Below are 25223 nucleotides of genomic sequence, written 5' to 3' on the forward strand. Positions count from 1 at the left end.
TTTGATCAAATGAGGTTTAAATTGGAGCCAGGAGAGTATATTTAACACTTAATCAGGATGAAATAAATCCAGAGCTCATATAATTTGAGTGCCATTTCTTTGAAAGTGCAAGCTTTATATTGCTGTACAACTGCTACCATGTGACAGCCTGATCCATAGCCCAGTTAAGCTGAAGTACTTGGCTTTTATTTGAATGATTCTCACTGAAGCCCTGTACATTAAACAGGCTTGGTTTAGCTTGATGGGAGATTAGGCTTACCACAGAGACACCAAAGAATATTCTCAGGTTAAATAAGAGTACACCCATCTATAGGCACTCTCTTATTTAAAAAGACATGCATATGATACTCTCTTCCACATAGGATTTTCATTGTCTATTGGATTTAGGATCGTAGCAAACTGCATTATACTGAGTAAGACCATTGGTCTGTCTAGTATTGTCTATATATTGACTGGCAACAACTCTTCGGGAATTCTGAAACTGATCTCTCGCAGCCCTACCTAGGGATGTTGAGGATTGAAACTAGAACCTTTGGCATGCAAACCAGATGCTCCAACTCTGAGCTATGCCCCCCCAATTTATGTGGGCTGTAGGGTAACATCATCAACGGCCCTGCTGTGAAGCTGCTTGGGGTTTCAGGATAAAAGTTTAAACGTTAGTAACTCAAAAGTATCCATTCCAGATCTGCCAAAATACAGTGGAGTGTACTTCAAATCAATGTCAACATGGAGAAGTTCCACATAAAGGTCTAAGAGGACTTACATTCCAGTGGTGGTCCATATTTCAAGGAATTCACGGTACTTAAGCTAACTTGGAAAAGGTCATTGAGGAGCTGTAAAACCGAGTTTTCCTCTTTTGGGGCTTCACTGCTTCCCATGCCAGCATGTGCTTGCATAATTCAAGGGGGATTCTGGGAAGAGAAAACATGTGGCGGCAACCAGGCAAATAAGGAAGATCCACCACTGTAACAGTACGTGACATTGTTTTTACCCAGTTTAAATTCTTTCCCCTAAACTATTTGTAACATTTCTTGCTGCCATGCTGAAAACCACTGAGATGGTGGTCCCATTTTGCCACCTGGGAACACCAATGGATTGGTTGAATTGGGGAGGCAATTTTCGACTCATCTTCAATTGAAGCTTGCTTCAACTGAAACTCCACTGCTGCTCCTGCAGAGGAGTTTGGAGTCTTCTGTAAAAGAGAAACTGGGCAGATCTTAGAAATAGTACTTCCAGGCATGGTTCATGGTCCCACCCTACTGAAGTTTCATCCCAAGGTGCCATCTTGGAAGCAGTCTCTAATGGAGAGGGTGTCCTGATGCTATCCCCAGCCAAGGGGCACATCGTATCCTTTTCACAGACCTATATAGGGGCCTCCATTTCACATATATTCTCAAGATAGTAAAAGTGAAGTAATGTGCATATGAATAGGTTATTTTAATCATTGCTTTTCTGGCAGGTAACTGGTAAATGTTGTGGTGTTTGATTCCTTTGGGTTGGAGTAGGGAGCGCAGGGAGCACCCAGAAGCATTCTATTACAGAAAACAAGGAAGAGGCAACATTAAAAACTCATTGCAGATGCTCAAACAAAAGCCCCAAGGGCTTGAAGCTGCTCTTTCACATACAAATCATGGCAAATAATTGAACGGAGTACAGTTTGTATTTCATAAGCACTGAGGTCTTGGAAAATCTTCATATACAAAATGATAACAGCTGCTGTGCATTATGCATGGCGTACTAGTGCTCTGTAGTTATGCTACAAAAATTGGTTTCTTGCTGCTGCAAAGCAAGAGTATTAGTTTACAAAAAAAGGACAAAATAAAGAAATTCATAAAGGGGCTGCTGATTATGTTAATAGACCTTAGCTAGAACAGAAAACATCCAGTATCTGGAGGGGGGGGGTGAGTATTCAGTGGGTCAGCATGCATTCTGTTCTTCTAAACTGGTGTGCAACAACTCTTTCCATCCACACTGTAAGCTGGTTCATATAGCACTCTAGAAGGAATGGGAAATCTGTGACCCTCGGAGGTTGTTAGACTCCAGCTCCCATCAGCGCCAGCCATAATGGGCAATGGTCAAGGATGATGGGAGCCCGAAGTCTAACAACATCTGTACTCTTATTGTAATATGTGGAAACAGTTATCACTTTTGTGTACCTTTCTAGATTGCATAGGGTCAGTCTACCAAGAAAAGCTGTATGGAGCTTGTGTATAGGGTCAGCTAGCATAGATCTTTGATGTTAAGGGCTTTACATGTGGTTGCAGAAAATGTATGAGGCTAAGTTTGACTGTGTGCTCTGCCTCACATTTCTCCTCAATGCTTAACCCTGCATTTTTCAGAATCAAGTATGTAGTTTGTTCAGGAATGGTAAGGTGGGCAAGAAGAGTTAGAGTGGATGTGTACATTTGAGGAAGGCTGAGGATGGATTCACATTTGCAATGCTTCCATTTCACAATACTGGTAAAAACACTCTTCTGCTTTCCTCTTGCACAATGCTACTTACACCAATTAATCTTATGCCAGTTTTTCGCCATGCATCCTAAATGATGTTGGTGCTTACTGGGGCTGATGTTCAGCAACATCTGGAGGGTGAAAGGTTCCCCACATCTGCACTAGACTATCCTGATTCGAATCAGTGTGAGTACTTTAAAATAAACAAATTAGAGATATCAGTTGGGTTTCTCAACTGTTACAGCTCAGCCAAACATCTTCATCCCTGGCTGAATTATGGCTTTAATCCCAAGGAAATTAGTCTATGCAAAGTTTCAAGACAAAAATTAATTGGCAGTTCTTAACCTTCTTCATGTACAATAAATAAACACATGGGGTGTGCAGCTGTTCCAGATGTTTGTTTATACTCTCTGGAAGAAATGGCCTTGGAGCATTACATAAACATTGGCAAGGATTTTAATGTTCATATAAAAGAAGGGACTGTATACTGTAAGATCATTTTTAAATAATGCATCTACTGCTTTTTAAAATTTAGCTAGTGAATAGTTATGATACAGCCCATAGCTCTCCCTTCCTTTCATAATTAGAACTGCAGGAGTTACTTGGAGCCACATGTGAGACCAAGTGAAACTCACTTTAGCTGGAATTTCAGTAGAGTCCTGAAATTTAATTCTGGATAGAAAACCAACTTTGAATGATCCAGAGCCAAATTATGGCTTAGCGTGAAATCCACAAGAAACTTAATTATTCTGGCTCATTGTTGTCCAGCAAAGCAGGGGAGGGATACTCGTGCCAGTACATTTTCCTTTATGGCTGATTCTGCCTTTGGCTCTGTGGTCACAGAGGCAGGATGGGCTCTTCAGAATGGCAGAGGAGAGGAGTATTCAAGTCCGGTGACTAAGAACCATTGGTGTTCAATATCCCACTTCTCCTTGGCACAAGCTTCATAGGCCCACATTGTAAGCTAGAAAGGAGGAGAATAGTTGGAACAAATGCTGAGTGACCAGGAAGGTAGATTGTCTCTCTCTCTCTCTCTCACACACACATATACTTACTTCAAGTGAACCTCCTTTTATTTAGAATAGCACCATCCCAATGACCAGCATAAGCAGTAAAACGAATACCACCTCTCATCATCCTAGTATTATGGCGCAGCTATGCAACTGCAAAGGCTGTGGCTCCAATCTGGTGGAACGCTCTGTCACAAGAGACCAGGGCCTGCAAGACAGAGCTGTTCTGCCAGGCCTTTGGTCGGGGTTCAGTCTGACTCCCTCTCCCCTTTCATAAGAACTTGCATGAAAGTGGCCTCCCAATTTTTCTCCCAGGCCCATATAAGTTCAGCGCAAACAGTTGGGCCTGGTGAGCATTTAAGGTCCCCAACCCTAATCTGCGGGTTGCCATCTGATTCGATTTTATTCTGATCTTGATCTGATTTGAGGATGTATTTTAATTGATTGTCTGATTTTATGTTAATGTGTTATACATTTGATGTTAGCCGCTCTGAGCCCGGCTTCGGCTGGGGAGGGTGGGATATAAATAATTTATTATTATTATTATTATTATTATTATTATTATTATTATTATTATTATTATTTCCCTGCCAGAGAACGGTGGCCATTTGGGTTGCTGTGATTTTGCAGTGAAAAATGCACTGGGGGGGGGTCGTATTCTTCCATGGTGCCCCCAAATGCTCATTTTTGAGTGCCATGCCCCCAGGGTGAAAATGGTCTCTTTGCGCTCATGATATAAAACTAGAATATGGCATGCGGAAAGATGGCGTCCCAGATTTTGGCTTCAAAGTGTTCAGTTAAGGTGTTGTTTCTAAACATTGGCCCAGAATTTCTGAAAACCATGAACAACTAGTGGGTCAAATGATACTTTCATGCAGCCCCCTAAATTTTGTGTGGTGCCACCACTACCCAATTCTGTCATGATTCTTGACTGCATCTTGTACATCATTCAAGCAAAAACTGGCCAGTGATTACATCTTAAATGTGATGATCAACAGCTGAAGCCTTGTTGGTGGTGCTGACACCAAGGGCTGCTCCGTGACAGGGCCTTTTCCATGGTGGTTCCCTGATTGTGGAATGCCATCCCTAGGTGAGGTACACCTGTCCGCATCATTACTAACTTTCAAGAGAGGTTTGGAAGCATTCCTGTTTACCCAGGCATTTGATGACTGGAGAATACTCATCTTGTCAACCCAAAGATCACTGAATGAAATAATGTTTTTAACTGAAGTTGTTTTTTTAGACTTCTAAGTGTTTTTTAAAAAATGCTTTTGCTTGTTTTACTTTTTAAAATGTTTGCTTGTTTGCTGCTCAGGAAGAAGGGCAGAGGATATAAATGCAATAAATACAAAATAAAATAAAAGTATATGAAGCACACATCTCTCCTACACTTGCCAGTGCAAGAAAAAAAGGATTAATTCAATGGTGTTTCTTCTTCAATATTTTTTAAATTATTATTACTTTTTATTGGGTGGTTTTGTGTTACAAAGCAAAGAGATAAACAGGAAATGGTACATTTATTGTCTCCGCTTTCAGTTTATAGAATTTTTCACAGTTTGTTTACATCTGGTGAGAGACATTTTTGGTGTAGACATATTGCAGTTGGGGGAGAGAGATGGGGATAGGGGTTTTTTTAATTCTATTGCCTATTCTTAGTGTAGGAGGTGTTGTGTCAGCATCACATGAGTAGGTCCTTTGTGTATTTATTTATTTTCATTGATGTTGCAAGAGGTTAGGGGCTCCCGAGCTTGGTTGGTTGTGTTTAGTTGATTGCGGTGTGGCTTATTTGTGTGAGGTTTCTTCTTCCATATTGTCAGGCAAGTGATCTAGGATGTTGACAGTACTGTACTCCTGTATTACAATCACATTTGTCACACCCTTTCCAGCTACTGTTCATTGGAGTGACATTGGGGAAACACATTAGTTAAAGTCTGAATGGCAGGATGAACAAAAAGTGCCAGCATGCAGTGCTGACGCTACAAATGGTAAACACAAGTGCCATCTAGTGGAAGACACATCCTTCTTTTTGAGAGAGTGGAAAAGCTACGGCAATGGACAATTGTGTAGAAATGCCAAACATTGGAAAGCAAACCTCCAGAAACAGGCTCTACTTAATTTTGATTATTATTCTTTAGCTTCATTTTTTGCCTAGTGTCAAGGACTGGTTGAACGCAGAGGCATGGTGGGAAGAACCGGCTGGGGAAACCCCAAGAGAAGAAAGCTCAGAGCCTGGGGAGTGGTGGTGGGACAGTAATGAGTGATCAGAGGGAAGAGAGAGAGAAGACTGAGAAGAGAAGGTGTCGGAAGCTGAAGAGGTAACAGGGTTTAGGTAGCAGGGAGAGTCTATGGCAGAGAGCTGTCCAGAATCAGAATCAGAATCAGAAGCAGGAGATGAGGAAGGCCAAGAAGCAAAGAGGAATCTGGATGGTGAAGAAACCAGGGTGTCTCCCCATCTTGCTGCGACAAGAACCAGGAGAGGCATGAAGAGAGAGCAGAAGTTCGCTTCCTGCAGACACAGTCTCAGATTGCTGGGGAAGCAGCTACATGAATAATTCTGGTTCAGCAGGTTATCATGCTCTTTGTACAGAGGGGGTGCCACAGTAGTGCAGAAAGTCAGCAAACCAACACAATGTGATATTTTCTGAAGATCGAGCCCATCTGGAAGTCATGCTCTTTGATGTATTAGCACTTTCTCCTGGCCTCAGATGTATGAGGACTGTAGGGTGATTGGTTAGGGAAAGGAGCTCCAGGCATGTTCCAAGGAACTGTTCTCAGCATGCTTATGTCACTGGACACAGGACTGCCTCTGCCAGCCCTCTTGTCTCAGGATCTTTGGCTGGATTGAGAAGGACTCAGATCAAGAAGATTCCCATGGGATCATAAAAATCTCTAATCAGCTCCCATCATCCTCAGAGGCTGAGGGTGACTCCTCTGCAGCTTCTTCTGCAGGAACATGTGAGTGAAAAGTAGTTTGTTGTTGTTTAGTCATTTAGTCGTGTCCGACTCTTCGTGACCCCATAGACCAGAGCACACCAGCCACTCCTGTCTTCCACTGCCTCCCAGTTTAGTCAAACTCATGCTGGTAGCTTCAAGAACACTATCCAACCATCTCATCCTCTGTTGTCCCCTTCTCCTTATGCCCTCCATCTTTTCCAGGGAGTCTTCTCTTCTCATGAGGTGGCCAAAGTATTGGAGCCTCAGATTCAGGATCTGTCCTTCCAGTGAGCACTCAGGGCTGGTTTCCTTAAGAATGGATAGGTTTGATCTTCTTGCAGTCCACGGGACTCTCAGGAGTCTCCTCCAGCACCATAATTCAAAAGCATCAATTCTTCGGCTATCAGCCTTCTTTATGGTCCAGCTCTCACTTCCATACATCTCTACTGGGAAAACCATAGCTTTAAAGATGGGTGCTTTAAAGATGGCTTACAGTTCTTGCAAGGACTGGGGCCAGTGCAGCCCTGCCAGCCTTCTGAAACCCTAATTGATTCTGGTCCTTGGCTGACATGCCTTCCTTAACTCCGTCAGCTGGGCAAACTGGGAGCTGCCTTGCCTTGCCATGCCCTAATCATTTTAATTTCGCTTTCAGGGCTCCAGCAAAGCATGACAGTGTTGAAACTTTCTAGGCTGAAACTCTGCTGAACTTTGGTTCAAATCAAGCCAAGTCGGTTTATTTCAGTGAGTTCTTTCAACATGATGCTACACTGAACAATGATAATAATACTCTGAAACATCAGTATTCCGCCCCCCCCCATTATGAGCTGCCCAATTAACAATAGCCTAATATTGGAAATAATCTATAGAAATCCCCACTGACATCTGGTTAAGTAATATTTGTAATGTAGTTCTATGGGAACACCTAACTCACCACAGAAGGGTAATTAAAGGCACTTGAAGGATAGACATTTTGGTGTGACTTGGGTTCCTTTCTTTTCCTTTATAAACAAGACAAAAGATACTTTTATTCCACCCTCAACACAAGAATCTCTGTGGATACTTGAACTGATAATACATAAATAAACATTGCTTAGGCATATGAAACTTAATAAGAATGTACTACTGGACAAGTAACTGTAGTTATGCTGTTCTTGAATTTACATGAAAAACAATAATAAAAAATGGGGGGCACATCAAGGTCTTTGTTTCTTTTTCCTGCAGAAATGATAGTAATAAATTAATTCAAAGTTAACACCACAGTTCTGGTGATTTGGTATTTTGACTACTTTAATATTGCAACTTCCTGGAAAAACCCACAACCCTTTTCTATGAATCTGATGAAGATCGTTGGATTTTTGCACTTCAGTTTTTCTGAAGACCAATCCAATTGCACTGAGACAACTACCGTACTTTTCCGTGTATAACACGCCTCCATGTATAAGACGCCCCCTATTTTTCAGGACTAAAATTTAAGGAAATGGAGGGAGGTGGCTCAGAATTGTTGAGCTTTTTGGGGGAGGGATAGCCCAGAGTTGTTGAGCTTTTTTAGGAGGGATTGCAGAAAACCGCTCAAATACACACGGCGAAAAATCCACCTCTCATCTGTCCCTTTGCTGGCAGAAGCTGCCAATCGCCCGCCCAATTGCCGCAGCATCAACCAATCAACACCAGCCCTTGACGCAGCAACCAATAGCATGCCCAATAGCTGCTGCCAGCCGCGGCAGCAACCAATCAAACATCCACCCTATGCATTACCCATGTATAAGACTCCCACTTTTTAGCATGATTATTAAATAAAAAAAACCAGTCTTATACACAGAAAAGTACAGTATACCCAAATTGTTATAGTGTCTGAAGTTTATTATATAGATTTTTCTTTGTTAGGGGGATATAGCACTGATTACTTAAGAACAAAACACACTGTATGGTATTTATTTCACTGTAGTTATAGTCATGAATGCTCAGAATGTGATTCATTAGTTCATTGTTCCACTAGATGGCACAAAAGTCCTATCTTTTAGCTTTTCCCAGAGGATATTCTAGAAGTTAGCATCTATTTTAACAAATTAACCTGGAGGACAGACTGTGATCCTTTTTAGAGGCAGTAAAAAGCTAAAGTAGCTTATTTTTCTGCCATTCATGGCAAGATGTACATATCCACCGAAACAAATATATAACATAGGAAGTAGCTAACAGGATAGCTATAAGTATCCATGAATCTAACCAAAGACAGTTGTTCCACAGGTCTCTTTTTTTCCTAAAGTAGGCTAAGCATTTATAATGTGCAGCTTTCAAAGAGAAGATGTTTCAGTCACATGAGATGTAGAGAGATTAGTGATGAGGGAGGGATTTTATTTGGTTTGAACTGAAAGCCGAATCAACCCAGTTCACACTTTCCAAAGCAATCTGAGAACCAAAATGCAGCCATTCTTTGAAATTTGCACTTATCTGAATTTTGCCATGCTGTTTTCCAGCCAAGTGACATGTGCTGGGATAAAGTTTGCATATTAATGTATGTGTTAGTGAAACGAACATACAAAGATGTGTTCTATTAGAGAAAACTGCTTGTTGACAAAATTGCCTACAAACATGTGCATTTCACACTAAAATGGTGGTGGGTTTCCAAAAGGGCTTCTTTCAAAAAATTGCTAACCAGTGTGGAAATGTGGAGACCTGAAATTATGACTGGAAAAAAATGAGAAATGGAGAAAACCCAAAATTGACAGATCCGCCCATCCGTAGTAGAGATAGAGAGGTGCATGAAATAATTTTATGTTTTATTTCAGTGACTTAGCTTGATTGCTGCTTTTGGAAGTGAGGAACCAAAATTTCAAATATCTGCAGCAATGGCATTTACCAGGTAGCTTTCAGTCATAATTCCTCAAGTCCATATCACAAATTAAAACTTTAAGTCAGACACACTGAGACTAAGAGCCATGAGGCCTCTCTGATCAGATTTTTTAAGGAGGCTTACAGATAAGAACAAGAATCACTAAAAACATAGAAAAATCTAATATATGTAAAACATACCAATAATTACAAAAAAGCAACAAGCCAGTGATGAATAATAATAATAATAATAATAATAATAATAATAATAATAATAATAATAATAATTTATTATTTATAACCTGCCCATCTGGCTGAGTTTCCCCAGCCACTCTGGGAGGCTTCCAATCAAGTGTTAAAAACAATACAGCATTAAATATTAAAAACTTCCCTAAACAGGGCTGCCTTCAGATGTCTTTTAAAAAGAAGATAGCTACTTATTTCTTTCACATCTGAAGGGAGGGCGTTCCATTGGGTGGGCACCACTACCGAGAAGGCCCTCTGCCTGGTTCCCTGTAACCTCACTTCTCACAATGACGGAACCACCAGAAGGCCCTCGGTGCTGGATCTCAGTGTCCGGGCTGAACGATGGGGGTGGAGATGCTCCTTCAGGTATACAGGACCTAGGCCATTTAGGGCTTTAAAGGTCAGCACCAACACTTTGAATTGTGCTCGGAAACGTACTGGGAGCCAATGCAGATCTCTCAGGACCAGTGTTATGTGGTCCCGGCGGCCACTCCCAGTCACCAGTCTAGCTGCCGCATTCTGGATTAATTGCAGTTTCCGGGTCACCGTCAAAGGTAGCCCCACGTAGAGCGCATTGCAGTAGTCCAAGCGGGAGATAACTAGAGCATGCACCACTCTGGCGAGACAGTCCAGACATTCAAGTTCATTAGGTTCCCATTTTAATTTGAACCTATTGAATCCACACTTCTCCAACTTTTGCAGTGTAGTTCTCTATCATAAAAGCATGTCTGTTAGTGACAATGACATTCAAAAATGCATTTTATTGTGGCAAATTGCCTGCAAAAATGCATACATTGTGATATTTTCGTGTGTGTGTGTGTGTGTGCGTGTGTACGAAAAGATAAATAGAGAGAAATGGGGTAAACTGAAGATTGAAAATTAAGAAACTGAGCAAAACTGAAACTGAACGATTCATTCATCTCTAGTCAATGATGTGTGTGTGTGTGTGTGTAATATTACACAAATTAATCAGAGGGGCTGCAGAAGTGTTCTTTACAACCCTCTGCTCATTTCACCCTCCACTCCTAACATACAAGCACAAAACATTCCCACAGTGCAGCCTGGACAGCTACTCCCCTTCCTGCCAAGTTGGGGCTCTGCCTGCCTCGGGGCCTAGCTTGGAGAGCAGGACGTGTGTGAAACAGACGCCCAAAATATTATCTTTCAGGAGACAACTTGATGTTTTGACACTACTAGTTTTTGGCAGAAAATAATATATTTAATTCATCCTTCTGTTTATTTTTTTAAGGTGTGTGTGTGTGTTTTTTGTGTGTTTTTTTTGTTTTTTGTTAACCTGTGTTGTTTTGGCAGTTAAGAATCTGGCAGCCTTAAAACCAGAGATTAAAAGAAAGGGCTGGGTATGCTTTTGTTGAGGGCGAACTGTCAACTGTGGAACGTCTTCCTGACATTATAAAGTTTCAATATTGCTTTGAGATATTTAATGGGAAGCAATCCATAAATGGAAATAAGTACCCAGGATTGCAGGCAGGAGAATGGCCTGTTTGAGTTCAACGTCTTCCATGTAAGAAAGACGATGTTTTGGATCCAAAGAAATACAAGTAAGAGGAAAATAGTTGGTGGTGATATGCTCCAAAAACATGTTCAAGAAAGATTTGATGCAGGGCTGTAAAAGGGTTAGGATTTCCAAAAGTCTTCCCGTGAGCAGAAAGTACATTTGATCTAACCCATTAACTTCATTAAAATTCCAGTGGAGATCTTCAGAAATCCTGAATGGGCATTTCAGGAAATTGTCTTAGGAGTTACAGAATTGCATTGGTGAAGTAAAAATTTCCTCTTGTATATCAAGTTTGGGAACTAAACAAACTATCTGCTAGTTGTATCTTAATCAAAGCTGCTTGATGATAGAATAGTTTATTTGATCTTCAAGCACCCTTCTAGTGGACTTCTTGAGCATACAGTGCAGGTTTCTCAAAAACATTTCAGCCTTTTACCCCTACTTTATGATTTAGCTCTGACAACCCAAATTTCCTTCATTTCCCACTCATTGTACTTTTGCCTTAGTGATGCCACATGATCCTAACTTCTTGTTAAATTGTTGTTGATTTTCTTCTTGTATACAATCATTAACCGTAGCATTTGCACTCCTCCCCCCTGTAACAATCAGATTACCACTAAACTGAAATCTTAAAGACAGCAGAGAGTAAATTCTGTAATTTTTAAAAATTGATGATGCACTGGCATCTTTCCATCCTGCAACAGGTGACTATTGGGGGTCTTCTCTACCAAAGCAAGCTTAGACTTAATTACCTCAATCTGATACCAAATCGTTTTAAGGATTTGGGATCCTGTTAGGTAGGTGACTGGTTATTATTCCACATTTTCTCTAGCTGCTGGTGTACAACTGAATTACAGCAAAGAAATAGTGAAGTCTAAGCTGATTAACAGCCCAGTAATAAGAATATAGCTTTTTCCAGTTGCCTTGAGTTGAAGTAAACCCTTCATCTCAACTGGGTTATGAATTTGACTGTTAGGTATTAGAAATAAAATAAACCAGTTGCTGCAATGTTTATATCTGTCAGTCACACTATTAATAATTTGAATGAATACCTACATTTGCAAATAACAATGGTGTCATTCCTGCTAAGGGTGAGTGGGAGTTTTGCTGCTAACGTGACACAGGAGTAAGGATTCAGTTTTTACCTCTCAGGCACTGACATGAAACATGCTCCTTATAAGGATGGTATTCTTCTGGCCACTTATATGTCACAGGATGTTATTTTCATAGAGCTGGTAGTAGCAAGTGTTAACGTAAATCCCATAATTGACAGGTTAGTGGTTTGTGGAGGCAGTGACTTCCCCGGAGGGGATTTCTTGATTAATTGTGATGGCAGATTTAAGGCAGACTGGTTGCCAGTGGGAGGCAGCTGATTACACAGTGTCTAATTACAGACTTTCCACTTTCCAGGGCAATGTAGTGTCATGCGTAAACCTGCCAAAATTCTTTCAAGACAGGAAATGCAGGGGAAGCTAGGCTGACCAAAAAGAAAGACACTGCTAGCAAGGCAAATCTTTGATGGATCATGTATAAACAAGAAGCAGGGACAGTGGGAGACAGTGAGCTCATTGACGACATTGGGAGGCAGTCCGTGCAGTTGGGGTAGAACCAAAAACACCAAAGGTCAAAATCTAAGATATACTTCAGCTATGCCTAAGTCCCTTTCTCTCCCTAACTCAGATTGATTTCTGCACCTGAAAAACAGGAATATGGGGCAATTCTCAAATGCTGTTAACAAAAAAAATACATGCCAGTGCTCATACTGTATAGTACGAAAAAATGGGGTTTGCAACAAATTGTCAGTGTGGTGTGTTTCTGTCCATTGCTACAGTTGGTCAGCCTGACCCTACAGAAGACTTGATTCCATTTCCTTATCTGCCATATTTTCCATTTTCCCTCCCCACAGCCAATCAGCTCCTTGGTCAGTCCTCATTGTGTTCTTTTGGAGTTCTTCCCACTCTGGTTTTATTTCTTTTCAAAACTGCAATGCTACAATCCTTGTTGTTGCCCCAAACCTCCTGATAACCCCCTCTTGTGCATGTGTAAGCCATGGCATCTCATCTGAGCATCAGAAATAAGACAAAATGACTCCATTGCATGCCAAAGTGTAAACAGCCTTCTGGGTTATAACTGATTTATCCTGTGTAATTTGTAGACTTAATGGGTCTCCTTCATTGAGAAGGGCAGCTGAAGGATATATTGTTCCATCATGACTGATCTTCCTCTATCTATAGTTCACAAACAGCCAAAGGGATACGTGAGAGGGAACACTCTCAGTTCAAAATAGGTGATAGTAAGGTCAATGCTCTGCCTTGTGAACTGAGGGTTTACCTAGGAACATATAATGTACAGGATCTCTGTTGCAGAAGTTTCTTGGCAGCTGCTGATATGGATGATGTTGCATGGTGGTAAAAAATGAAAAAAACACACACAGTATGCTATGCAATTCCATGTCAGCTGTCAGCACTGCCAGATGTTTATTACCATTGCAGGTCAATGATCAAACATTGCAAATTACATATCAGATATCAAAACCAAACATCATTTGGCTGAAACACAGACGGCAATAAAACTCTATGAATATTAGGAAACTATTCCAACATTTGCTGTTGTTATCACTGAATAATTTACATCATGAAACTTTAATTAAAGTACATGGTGTTCCCAGGTGATTTTCCTCCAGAGAGAAATACTTTGAGAATATTCAGCATCAAAATTATTGAGGACAATTTTTGTTTTATTTCAGCTGCAAATGTTTCACAGGTAACTTGGATTTTTGTAATCAGTTTAAGTTCGGCTCATTGTATGCCAAGGCACTGCGCCACCCGCCACCCCATTTTTCACAGCAATAAACCAGGCAGAACACAATGCTTTTTGGATCAAATAAGGCCACAATTAGAGGTTTGGAATAGGCATTGGATACAGCCATTGACATCAAGCCCGCCTTCCGGAAGTATAAAAGGTAAAGGGACCCTTGACCATTAGGTCCGGTCGTGACCGACTCTGGGGTTGCAGCGCTCATCTCGCTTTATTGGCCGAGGGAGCCGGCGTACAGCTTCCGGGTCATGTGGCCAGCATGACTAAGCCACTTCTGGCGAACCAGAGCAGCACACGGAAATGCCATTTACCTTCCCGCCAGAGTGGTACCTATTTATCTACTTGCACTTTGACGTGCTTTCAAGCTGCTAGGTTGGCAGGAGCAGGGACCGAGCAACGGGAGCTCACCCCGTCACGGCGATTCGAACCACCAACCTTCTGATCGGCAAGTCCTAGGCTCTGTGGTTTAACCCACACCGCCACCCGCATCCCTCCAGAAGTATACCCAGGGTCCATCCAACAGCGGGAGAGTCCTGTGACTTATATCAAGTAGGAGTACCCCACGGGATGGCTGTCTTGATGAGTGCTGTGGCTCTAGCCCCCATCTAGGACAAAAGCAACTCCTCACATATCTCTTTAGTAGGATATCCTTTTCTCAGAGGGACAGGCAGAGACACAACCTCCCCTCCAGCCAAGACTTAAGGCTTACCCAATGCCTAAACCACCAGAGTTGTGATGACCACTGTGAGGTAGACAAAAACACCGGAGTGGAACAAATTTTCTGGGTAGATAAATTTCTAGCCAGCCCCAAATACGGTGACCAATGAAGTCCACAGCAAGGCCAAGCAAGCATAATTAAAGCTGAAAACATAGGCAGGGCTCAGGGCTTTCTGGCTTTTAGGCCCAAGGAGTGGACCCAAGGGAAGCCTGAATGCTCCATTGGGCCTGCTTCTGAGGAGAGCCTGTTTCCAGGCCCACCCACGACTGGGCAATTTGCAGACCGGCCTGAATCCGATGCCCTGGCCATTGACGCACGTTGTTAGGTCCAACGTTCAGTGCCAGCACCAGAAGTGAACTATGGCGGCTGCGCCAGGCTGCAACACCGCCTGCCCCCTAAGTGGTAAGTGGACTTGATACAAATGTACTCTGTAGATGCTTTGACTACTAGGCCAATGCTGGACAATAATTGACCAAATATTTCTTTGCTGGTTGAGTTTACAAATAACTGGCCCATCCTAATGCAGTCAGGGATTGTTACACTCCTAGAACAAGAGAGAATGGAGATGATTAAAGATTGAAGTATAAAGTATGTTTTGATGGTGTGAATCACTTTTAAGTAATTTGCAAAATATGCTTTGCTCATAAGGAGCAACCAAAGCTTTTCTCTGACCTTCCGTCCGCACACCTGTGGGGTTCTCCAGGATTACTATCTGCTGGGATGTACAACACATCCTCTCTCCCTGTTCCTCTCTCTTCCCGTTAGCAGGTGATTTACGTGACCCCCATTGGCTTCTGTCAGTTACCTTTGATTTGTGAACAAGCTGGAATGAGCCCAGGGCTGGTGGGATCGCATGGTGACAGAGGGATGTTTGAAAGAAAGGTTACATGCAGCCTTCCACTCCTGTGAAAGCCAAACATGCCATTTTTCATAGCTGTAGCTCTGTGATTTCACCTTGCTCACTCGTTTGGCAGGAAGCGCAGCTACCGCCTGATGACAGTTCTGAAACAGAAGCAATTGAAAGGGCTTCTTTATTATCTAGAGGTCAAAATAATCAGAAAGTGGAAGAGAAGCAGACAGTGTGACATACAGAATGAACCAGGGTTGCCAGACCCTTATTTTAAATTGACGGTGAAGGGGAAAGAAAATTAAAGAAATTACCCTAATGACAGGAATAGTCCTATGTCAACAAAAAAGTGCATATTTATTATTAGTGGAGAAGGAGAATCCAGTGATTTCTTTCAATGGGCTTAACTTTTACCTGAGATCGATTTACCTCTTGACCTCAGAGTTCAGCAGTAGTCAAAGCAGAATTTGCTCAGTGTGTATCTCTTTAGAAAAGAAACCTTATTTTTAACCATCAAATAAAGCATGGGATGCAGTAGGGTAAATGATTGAGCGCAGTCCCATTGAGTTCAAGGGGACTTGCTCTCAGGTATAGGATTGGAGCCTTAAAATAGTTTTTATAGGTCAATCCTATGCATGTTTGCTCAAAGGTAAGAAATTCTGACTTCAATTGCACTTACTTCCAAGTAAGCAAGTATAGGACAACAGCCTAGGGCTGTAAATCTAGATGCACTTAGTGATACCCATTGTGAGACTTCCTAATATATACATATATATGCAAAGAACTGTAACCTTGCAAGTCTTGATTTCATATTCTTAAAGATATGCACTTATTTATTTAGCCTTTCACCCACCTTGTCCCCCAAGGTCAATGTGGATTGAACGTCAGAAAAACCAGATACATAAGGATGTGATGATTGCTAAAAGTCACCTGCTATAAGATGCCTGCCCAACTTCTTCTGAAATATTTCAAGGGGAAAAGTTACTTGCTTTTTATTGGGTCAAGTGTATCTGTGTGGTATGATTAATTGCCTTATAGGTAAAGGGACTCCTGACCGTTAGGTCCAGTCGCGGACGACTCTGGGGTTGCAGCGCTCATCTTGCTTTACTGGCCGAGGGAGCCGGCATACAACTTCCAGGTCATGTGGCCAGCATGACTAAGCTGCTTCTGGCAAACCAGAGCAGCGCATGGAAACACCGTTTACCTTCCTGCTGGAGCGGTACCTATTTATCTACTTGCACTTTGATGTGCTTTCAAACTGCTAGGTTGGCAGGAGCAGGAACCGAGCAACGGGAGCTCACCCCGTCGTGGGGATTCGAACCGCTGACCTTCTGATCGGCAAGCCCTAGGCTCTGTGGTTTAGACCATAGTGTCACCCACGTCCCAATATACTTCATAATCCACTCCTATCCAACAATCCTATCCATAATTGTGCTCCTACCAAGAAAAGCGCTCCCTGACCTCAAAGAGATATCAACATACTCAGGCAGCAATAGGTCCAGATAGTTTTCTCTCTCGAGGTTGAAAGTAGACCAGGCTTACAAAAATTTTCTACTCCCATCCTCTTAAAATATATGTTACAAATTGATAGCTATTTATCAATGGACAATACAATTTGGAACTCATGATGATAGTACACAGAAGGCTTTCCTATCCCAAATTTAGGCACTGCATTCAAACTAGTTATTCCCAATGCAAGATCTTTTTACAAATTCATTTCAACAAACTGTTTCTATCTATGAGATATTTTCAAATGTAACGTCTGTAAGTAAGTCTTCAACAAAGTTTAGTTTCACTTTTACACATGGTATCCTGTTTTTCAACAAACCATGGTTAGTTATACAACCTTGCTTTCTCACCTATGGCTTGAACTTTAGCAACTCATAATAGTTTAGTATCCTGTGCAAAGATGGCTAATGCTAAATTTGTCAAGTTCATGCAACTCAGGATATGTGCTATCTATTAGCAGTCCCTGAATGTCCAACCTGGTGGTCTGACATTAATGGAGCTCTGATATGCCAGTACCATCCTAATCTCTTCAATCATATTGATCCGCTGAAGAGCTGAATTGAGTATGAGTGCTTCTTATTCATGTTGTTTTTGTAGCTGCAGTTTGTAGTTTGGGTGATGGGCCAAAAGATGACAAGTCCTTTACTCCATTTGAAATGGCTAGTGAAAACATTTTTAAAAAATAAAAAAAATCAATTATTGCTTCTGCAAGGTTTACACGCCACTGAAAAAGTTTTGTAACTCAGCCAAAATGATCAGTTTTTCAACAGGACCAGCCCTTACAAGTATCAGATATGTCTGAACAAAGCTCTGCTCTATTCTGCCTTGCAGTCACAAATGGCTGACGATATCCCTGTTGAATGATGTTGTTGAGTGATGGAAAACATACAAGTAGTACTCAGGACAAATGTCAGAATGGTACTTTGTACCCTAAAGATCTATTGCAGACTTGTGCAATCAGGAAACACTGGGAAAAGGCAGGCACTCGATAGCTCCAACGCTGGAGAAAATAGACTCTGAAGACACTTCCCAGTCACCTAGCTTGATGCCTCATCACCCAGGTTCCTCTTTCCCAACGTCCATTGAGGCAACAGTGTTCAGGGAACATGGGCTTTCTCTGCCCTAAAAAAGAAGAGAGCTATTGGGCTTAGAGTGTTTTCCCACTTGAATAGGGCACCATTATGATATCAATGGAGTCAGATGGAGGTGGAGAGATAGACATTTGTGAGTACCCAGAGGCATTTGAATGATGAAAGGAGGATTACACAAGTCAGCCTTTCAGTGGGGAAGGACCATTGCTTAGTAGCAAAGCACATGCCTTCAAAGAATCATAGAAGTGTAGAGTTGGAAGGCACCCCAACAGTCATCTAGTCCAAACCCTTGCAATGCAGGAATCTCAACTAAAACATACATGACAGATGGCCATCCAACTTTTGATTAAAAACTTCCAAAAATGGAGAGTCCACCACCTTCTGAGGGAGTCCATTCCACTGTCAAACAGCTCTTACTGTCAAAAAAGTTATTCCTGATGTTTTCAATTTCATTGTTCTGCATGGGACAATGACAATAAAGATATCGTATATTGTATAGTTGGAATCAGCTTTCTTATAACTTGAAGCCTCAGTCCAGTAAACCAGTCCACCCCCATCGTTCTGCCTGGACACTGAGGTCCAGCACCGAGGGCCTTCTGGCGGTTCCCTCACTGCGAGAAGCCAAGTTGCAGGGGGCCAGGCAGAGGGCCTTCTCGGTAGTGGCTCCCACCCTGTGGAACGCCCTCCCACCAGATGTCAAAGAGAAAAACAAGTACCAGACTTTTAGAAAACATCTGAAGGCAGCCCTGTTTGGGGAAGCTTTTAATGTTTAATAGACCATTGTATTTTAATATTCTGTTGGAAGCCGCCCAGAGTGGCTGGGGAATAAATAATAAATTATATTATTATTATTATTATTATTATTATTATTATTATTAGTTCATGTCCTGCCCTCCAGAGCAGGAGAAAACAAGCTATTTCCTTCTTCCATGTGACAGCTGTTGAGATCTTTGAAGATTGCAAAGAGCAGACACCTGCTACACCAGGGATCTGAGGGTTTGTCCAAGGAGGGTTGCCTATTCAAGGTGAGCATCAGGAGATGCCGTTTCCTAACTCTCTTCGTGGTAGCAAATGCACCAGAGCTGAGTTAGGGGAGAGATTGCCTTTGGCTAGTTGACTGCAAATCAAACACATACGTCAACAAGGCTGTGGCCCACAACTGAACCCATTTGCAGTGCCTTGTGTTTTCATTCCAGGGGTGTGGGGGAGGGAAGGCGGAAGTAATAATGTTTTAGGTTGGAACAAATTAATACAAGCAACGCTAGGCACATGTGACACGGTGATCATGGAAACGCTGGCACAGCTCTAAGTATAAAAGAACCATCTGACCATGCTTTAAAAACCACAGTACACTGTAACTCATTATCAAAGAGCTGATATGCAAACAATGGATCAAAGTCTCCCAGCATTCCCATGCTATGGGTAGGAAAGCCCGGCTTTCTTCCGTTTCAGATGAACTCAAGATGAAAATGCTGCAGTGAATGAAACCTTTTCCACTGATGAGAGAGAGGGAGAGCAATAACTTAAGAAGCCTTTACTGATGTTAAGCTCTCAGGTGTTGCCTTCAGGCAATTTTTGTGTGTTGTTGATTATTAATCTTTGTAGCTTAATCACTATAAACACGGATGATAATTATCTTAAAAGGGAAAATGCTTTCTTTGTTGTCTTCAGCACAACATTAGGTGTGTGTTTTTTTATTCTTCCCTTAGACTGTAAACCACACTATCTAAACTCTCTCCGCAGTAAGAAATATAATCCTCTAAAGCGGAGCAAAAGTATTTTAGCCAGGAGGTGGTTGTCAAAGCTGTGGCGGTTGGTTAAGCACTCTGCTCCTGCAGGAAAGCCTTTCGCTTGAACCATTTGGAAATCTTTTCTTTTTGTGCTGCTGTATTTTAAATGTGCACACATAAACGGCCTCAGCTCTGTTCTCGTCATGGGCAGCAAGTCATGTCCCAGAATGGCATCTGCACCGAAAGGCACATTCAGCCGGTTCAATGAAAACCATGTGGTCACTTCAATGCCGGTGGGAATAAGTAGAACCTGCAACAAAACGTTGTAGTGTGGAGTTCTGCCCTTCACGATTCCAGCCAGACAGCTATGCCCCTTTCCAGGATACTCCATTCCGTTCCCATTCCCACCCACTGTTTTACATTTCCCATTTTCCATTTCCTCCTACTCAGCAGTAAGTCAGGATTCCATGTCCACCAAGCTCAGTCTCACTAGCCTGCTCTGTGATCCACACCTTATTTTTTATTCTGTGTGATAGGGGGACATCTGCCCTTGTATTTCTGGTGGGATCTGATTAGACAATCCTCACTTTCAATTCTATGAATACATTAAGAAAATAATATTTTTAGAAGTGCTAGACTTCCAGTTTTGGTAAACATCCCAAAGATGAAAAAGCTATAGGTGAAGAAGTTAATACAGATCCTTTGGTGCCTTTGAAAGTCAGGCCAAAAGTAATTTGCCTAAAGCTGTGCCGATTGCCCCAGGAATTATTCAAGCTCTCTTGACTGTAATTTAAGGCTGATTTATGTGGTACATTTTTGTGGCCAAACCTCACATGCACCGGATTGTGTGTGTGTTTGTCTTTCCTAATCAGCAGCTCCTCTGCTGACTTGAGAGTCCCCACATTCAAAAGTCTTTCAAGCTTTTGCTGTGGAATCAAAATTGATCCAAAAAGCTCCAACATGCCATATGTAGCCCTCTTTCCAGTATGTCTGAGCAATAGACAAGAAATCAGGTTTTGTAGGTGATTTGTCTGCCTCTTAAAATGTCATGTGCATTGTCGTGCAAGATAACAGATCTTTGGTGATCGGTTCTCTGATACTTTGCCTTCTAAACTTATTCAAAGGCATGCCCAGATGTGCCTAATTTCAGTGATGATATCCTGCTTGGGGAAGCACATTTACTGAATTTGGGATTTACATTCAATAGCATGCACTGACTCCCCCACGCCTGACCACCATTCCCCATTCCATTTGTTGCTGGGCAATCTGCCAAGTGGAGTTCCATTTTAAGGCTTGAGTAGCTAAGCAGCTTTCCTTCACACGGAACTGAATTGACAGGTTTGCTCCTGGATTAATCACACACATAGTTCTTTTGAGACAAAATTGCATGTGACAATATTAAACCCTGGTCACCTTTGATGTAAAGATCAGACAATGAACCCATGAATGGCAAGGTTACACCACCATGCTATTCACCAGTAATTCTTTTTTTACTACAGACGGAGATCAGAAATGCCAGTTTCTGAACCAATTATGAGTTGCTGGCTTAGGAGAACTTCCTATCAAATCCAAATGTGGACTATACTCCATAGTCTATATTCACAACTGTAACCAATATCTTCCAGAATTGGATAAAGGTTTATAAAAGTGGAATCTTAACATTTTGTGGACAGACTCTAAGAGCACATGGATCTATTAGAACAGAGGAAGGCAGAGCTGCCAGCTTCTCAAGATGATGGGGAGCCCAACGCAATGTCCTGACTTTGCACATGCAACATCATGAGGAGCCAGGGGCGGAGCCAAATGCCCTCTGAGCATTCACATTGGGAGCCCCCAAAGTGCCTTGGCCCCCAGGAGCTGGCTTCTATGGAGAAAGGCTTGAGACTACTGTTCAAAATATTGGGAGGAGTTCAACATTGCACCAAGATGATCATTCCATGAGGGCAAACACTTCGGCTTGCCTGATGGAATGATCCCCTATGATGATGTTGTTTAACTTTGTTAGTTGCTTTATCTTGCTCAGGGCAACTGAAAGTGACTTGCAACCAACCAAACAGATAATAAACCCCACATAGATACACTATAGGGATGCAAGTGGCGGGAGCCTAGGACTTGCCGATCAGAAGGTCGGCAGTTTGAATCCCTGTGATGGAGTGAGCTCCCGTTGCTTGGTCCCTGCTCCTGCCAACCTAGCAGTTCAAAAGGAAATCAAAGTGCAAGTAGATAAATAGGTACCGCTCCAGTGAGAAGGTTAACAGCGTTTCCATGCGCTGCTCTGGTTCGCTAGAAGCGGCTTAGTCATGCTGGCCACATGACCCAGAAGCTGTACGCTGGCTCCCCCAGCCAGTAAAGCAAGATGAGTGCCGCAACCCCAGAGTTGGCCACGACTGGACCTAATGGTCAGGAGTCCCTTTACTTTTTAGATACACTAAAACCAAGAGAAGGGCCTACTGCATGAGGGAAATGTTTTTCAGGTGGATGACCCCACTCCCTCATGGGTGGTGGCGGGTGTTCTAGGCACCACAGATGAGTGGCAGGAAGGGGCAGGGTCAGAACTGGGTGGAGCAATGGTTGTGACAGCAGACTACATTCCAGCCATGTGGAAATCAAATGCTATCTCTCTCTCTCTCTCTCTCTCTCTCTCTCTCTCTCTCTCTCTCTCTCTCACACACACACACACACTCCATCTAGGTGATCAAGAGGCATTGTCACATCACAAGGGCATTCCAACCAGGGTAAACATTTGAGCAGGGCTGGTGAAGGGTTTGGTCTGCGAAGGGTTTCAAGGGCTAAACATTGAGGGCTGGAGGATTGTGTTCTGTCCTTCTCCCACCCCAGCCTAAGAATCCTCATCCCTGAACTATAGTATAGGCTTTTATCCTAAATAAACAGCTCCTGTTGGGGCACCCTCACCAATAATGTGCTACGGGTTGCAATCCCAGTGAGCACAATGAATAGTGATCAGGTTATACTTGGGTCTTCCTTCCCTACATTGCTCCTCCTTCCCTACATTGCAATTGATTTGCCTTTTGGCTAATTGCCCACTGCTTTCTTAACCCTGGGTTGTTGTTGGGTTTCTTTACTGAATTCCCAAGTCCTAAACACTTAAGTGCTGGAGACGAACTGAATTCAACAGTGTGCTTCTTAATAATGCAGCCTTGATAGGCCATGTAACAGCAGATGGCACTAACGCACTAATAATAAACACTCCACAAAACAGCACCATATTTACACCGCATCTACCACCCATACTTTTCAGCAAGCATTTTAAAACACTCTTTTCTATAGATCAAAGAAGGCTGCAATATGCCAGGTCAAGCTATTTGCACAGTCTGCTTAGCCCGCTATATTGTCTGCTTCTCTCATAGGACAGCAGCTCTTCAATGGTCTTAAGGCAGACATCTTCTCTCATAGGGCAGCAGCTCTTCAAGGTCTTAAGGCAGACATCTTTCAAATCACCTGCCACCAGATCCTTTTAACTGGAGATGCCACAGGTTAAATCTGGGGATTTTTTGAAGTCGTCCTCTACCACTAAACTATGCCCCTCCCCCCTTTCATTTTTATTTAGCACTCAGTCTGAACGTTACCTATTTATTCCTCCTTTTACTAGCAAAGGTAATGGATTTATTTTCTGAATGGTTCAACATTTCCTAAGTAGCTACTGAATTTTCAAATCTGTGTTGAACTTTGTGGGTGTGGTGAGTTTTGTTTTTTCCTGTATCTATGTAGGTTTTGATTTTCTGGTTTTATGCATTTATTTTATATTGGAAACTGTCCAGAGAACTTTACATGATGGGATGGTATACAAATGCCACAATACATACATACATACATACATACATACATACATACATACATACATACATACAAAAAACCTCACAGTGTCAACATTTCACATGACTTGCACCAGAATTGTACTTTTAAAATTTAATCAGGAATCTTTTTAGATAAAGGTTGTTCTCCTTTTAAATAAAGGCTGAGTAATGAATGATCTGCACAGGCTACTCTAGCTATATTTTTATAACTATTGCTCATATAGGATTTGATCCCACAGAATTATGTGTACTCAACTCATTTCCTAGAAATATGTGCTTTCTGCAAGATCTCGCTCACGCCCGTGATTAACACTCTGATTGGCAACTGGTTCAAAAAAGGATTAAAATACTGACATTGGGATGGGCTGCAGTGAAATGTTACAATGAATTCTTCGCATGTACCCTGCCAAGTTTGAGCTGTGTGACATTTCTAGTGAAAGGCATTTGAGATAGCAGGGCAGGAACTTTGAAAGGAACTGGCCTACTTTTGGGTCACTCCTTACAGTGGAAGGATGTAACGCAAAAAAGAGCATGACCAAAAACTTTAAAAGCAGAAGTGCTGCTGTTGTTTTTTACCAATGCTCTGCTATTTTCTTCTGATTCTGCATTTCTTAAGTGTATAATGTTTTCATAATCTTTCTCTCTTCCTCAGCAGCCAATTGAATCAGTTTTTAAAGGAACATCTATTTGAGATTCATATGAGATATACTCATCTGATTTGATCACAGTTGTTTATATTATCACTGCTGTTGACAAGAGGTTTAACGGCCTAATTAACCTATAGATTAAAAACAGGAAGGGGTTTAAAATGACAAACTGATTCCCCCCTCCCCCCCAAAAAATCATGGGTGTATAGTCATGGGAAAAAGAAAGTGCACCTCTTTGAATTTTGTGGTTCTGCATGTCAGGACATAATAGCAATCATTTGTTCCTTAGCAGGTCTTAAAATTAGGTAAATACAACCTCAGATGAACAACAACACATGACATATTATACCATGTCATGATTTCTTTAACAGAAATAAAGTGAAGATGCAGAAATCATGTGTGAAAAACTAAGTACACCCTTATTGTTTCCATAGGAATCAAGAAGCTAAGTAGTAGACAAGGCCTGCTAATCAAATTCCCTTGCTTAATTGATCATCTGCAAGTGTGCCCACCTCTATAAAAGCCAAGGTTTTTTTGGGGGGGGGTCTGGTCTGGAGCATTCAGATGTGCTTTAACACAATGCCAAAGAGGAAAGATAACACAATGCTCTTAGAGAAGCAAGTTCTGCTGTTCATGAAACTGGGAAGGGTTTTAAGGCCATTTCCAACCAATTTTATGTCCATCATTCTACAGTGAGAAAGATTATTCAAAAGTGGAAAACATTCAAGACAATTGCCAATCTTCTCAGGAGTGGACGTCCCAGCAAATTCACCCCAAGGTCAGACCATTCAATTCTCAGAGAAACTGCAAACAAAAACAAAATCACCAAGACTTACGTCTCAGGCTCTACAAGCCTCTGTTAGCATGTTTAATGTTAAAGTTGATGACAGTGCAATTAGAAAAAGACTGAACAAGTATGGTTTGTTTGTCATGTTTGTCAGGAGAAAGCCTTGTCTCTCTAAAGAGAACATGGCAGCACAGATTTGGTTTGCAGTTGCATCTGAACAAACCCCAAGACTTCTGGAACAATGTCCTTTGGACAGATGAGACAAAGTGGAGGTGT

General features: G+C 41.9%; 1 protein-coding gene and 1 long non-coding RNA gene across 3 annotated transcripts in view; one reads left to right on the top strand and one right to left on the bottom strand.

Moving 5' to 3' along the window:
* Positions 1-25223, top strand: part of LOC309350451 — a 685906-nt gene that overhangs the window by 528665 nt on the left and 132018 nt on the right. The gene's annotated exons all lie outside the window — the stretch shown is intronic.
* LOC309350557 (uncharacterized protein) overlaps positions 1442-25223 on the bottom strand; it is a gene marked incomplete at its 3' end in the record, with an annotated part of 123527 nt that continues 99745 nt past the window's right edge. Inside the window, exons 4-5 of the mRNA XM_081877522.1 lie at positions 15327-15523; positions 1442-1532 (exon numbers count right to left, since the gene is read on the bottom strand). Coding sequence (XP_081733648.1) covers positions 1442-1532; positions 15327-15523 — 288 coding nt within the window. The remainder of the gene's footprint in view (positions 1533-15326; positions 15524-25223) is intronic.

The sequence above is a fragment of the Podarcis erhardii genome, assembly GCF_964252035.2.
Source record: "Podarcis erhardii genome assembly, chromosome: 9".
NCBI lineage: Eukaryota > Metazoa > Chordata > Lepidosauria > Squamata > Lacertidae > Podarcis > Podarcis erhardii.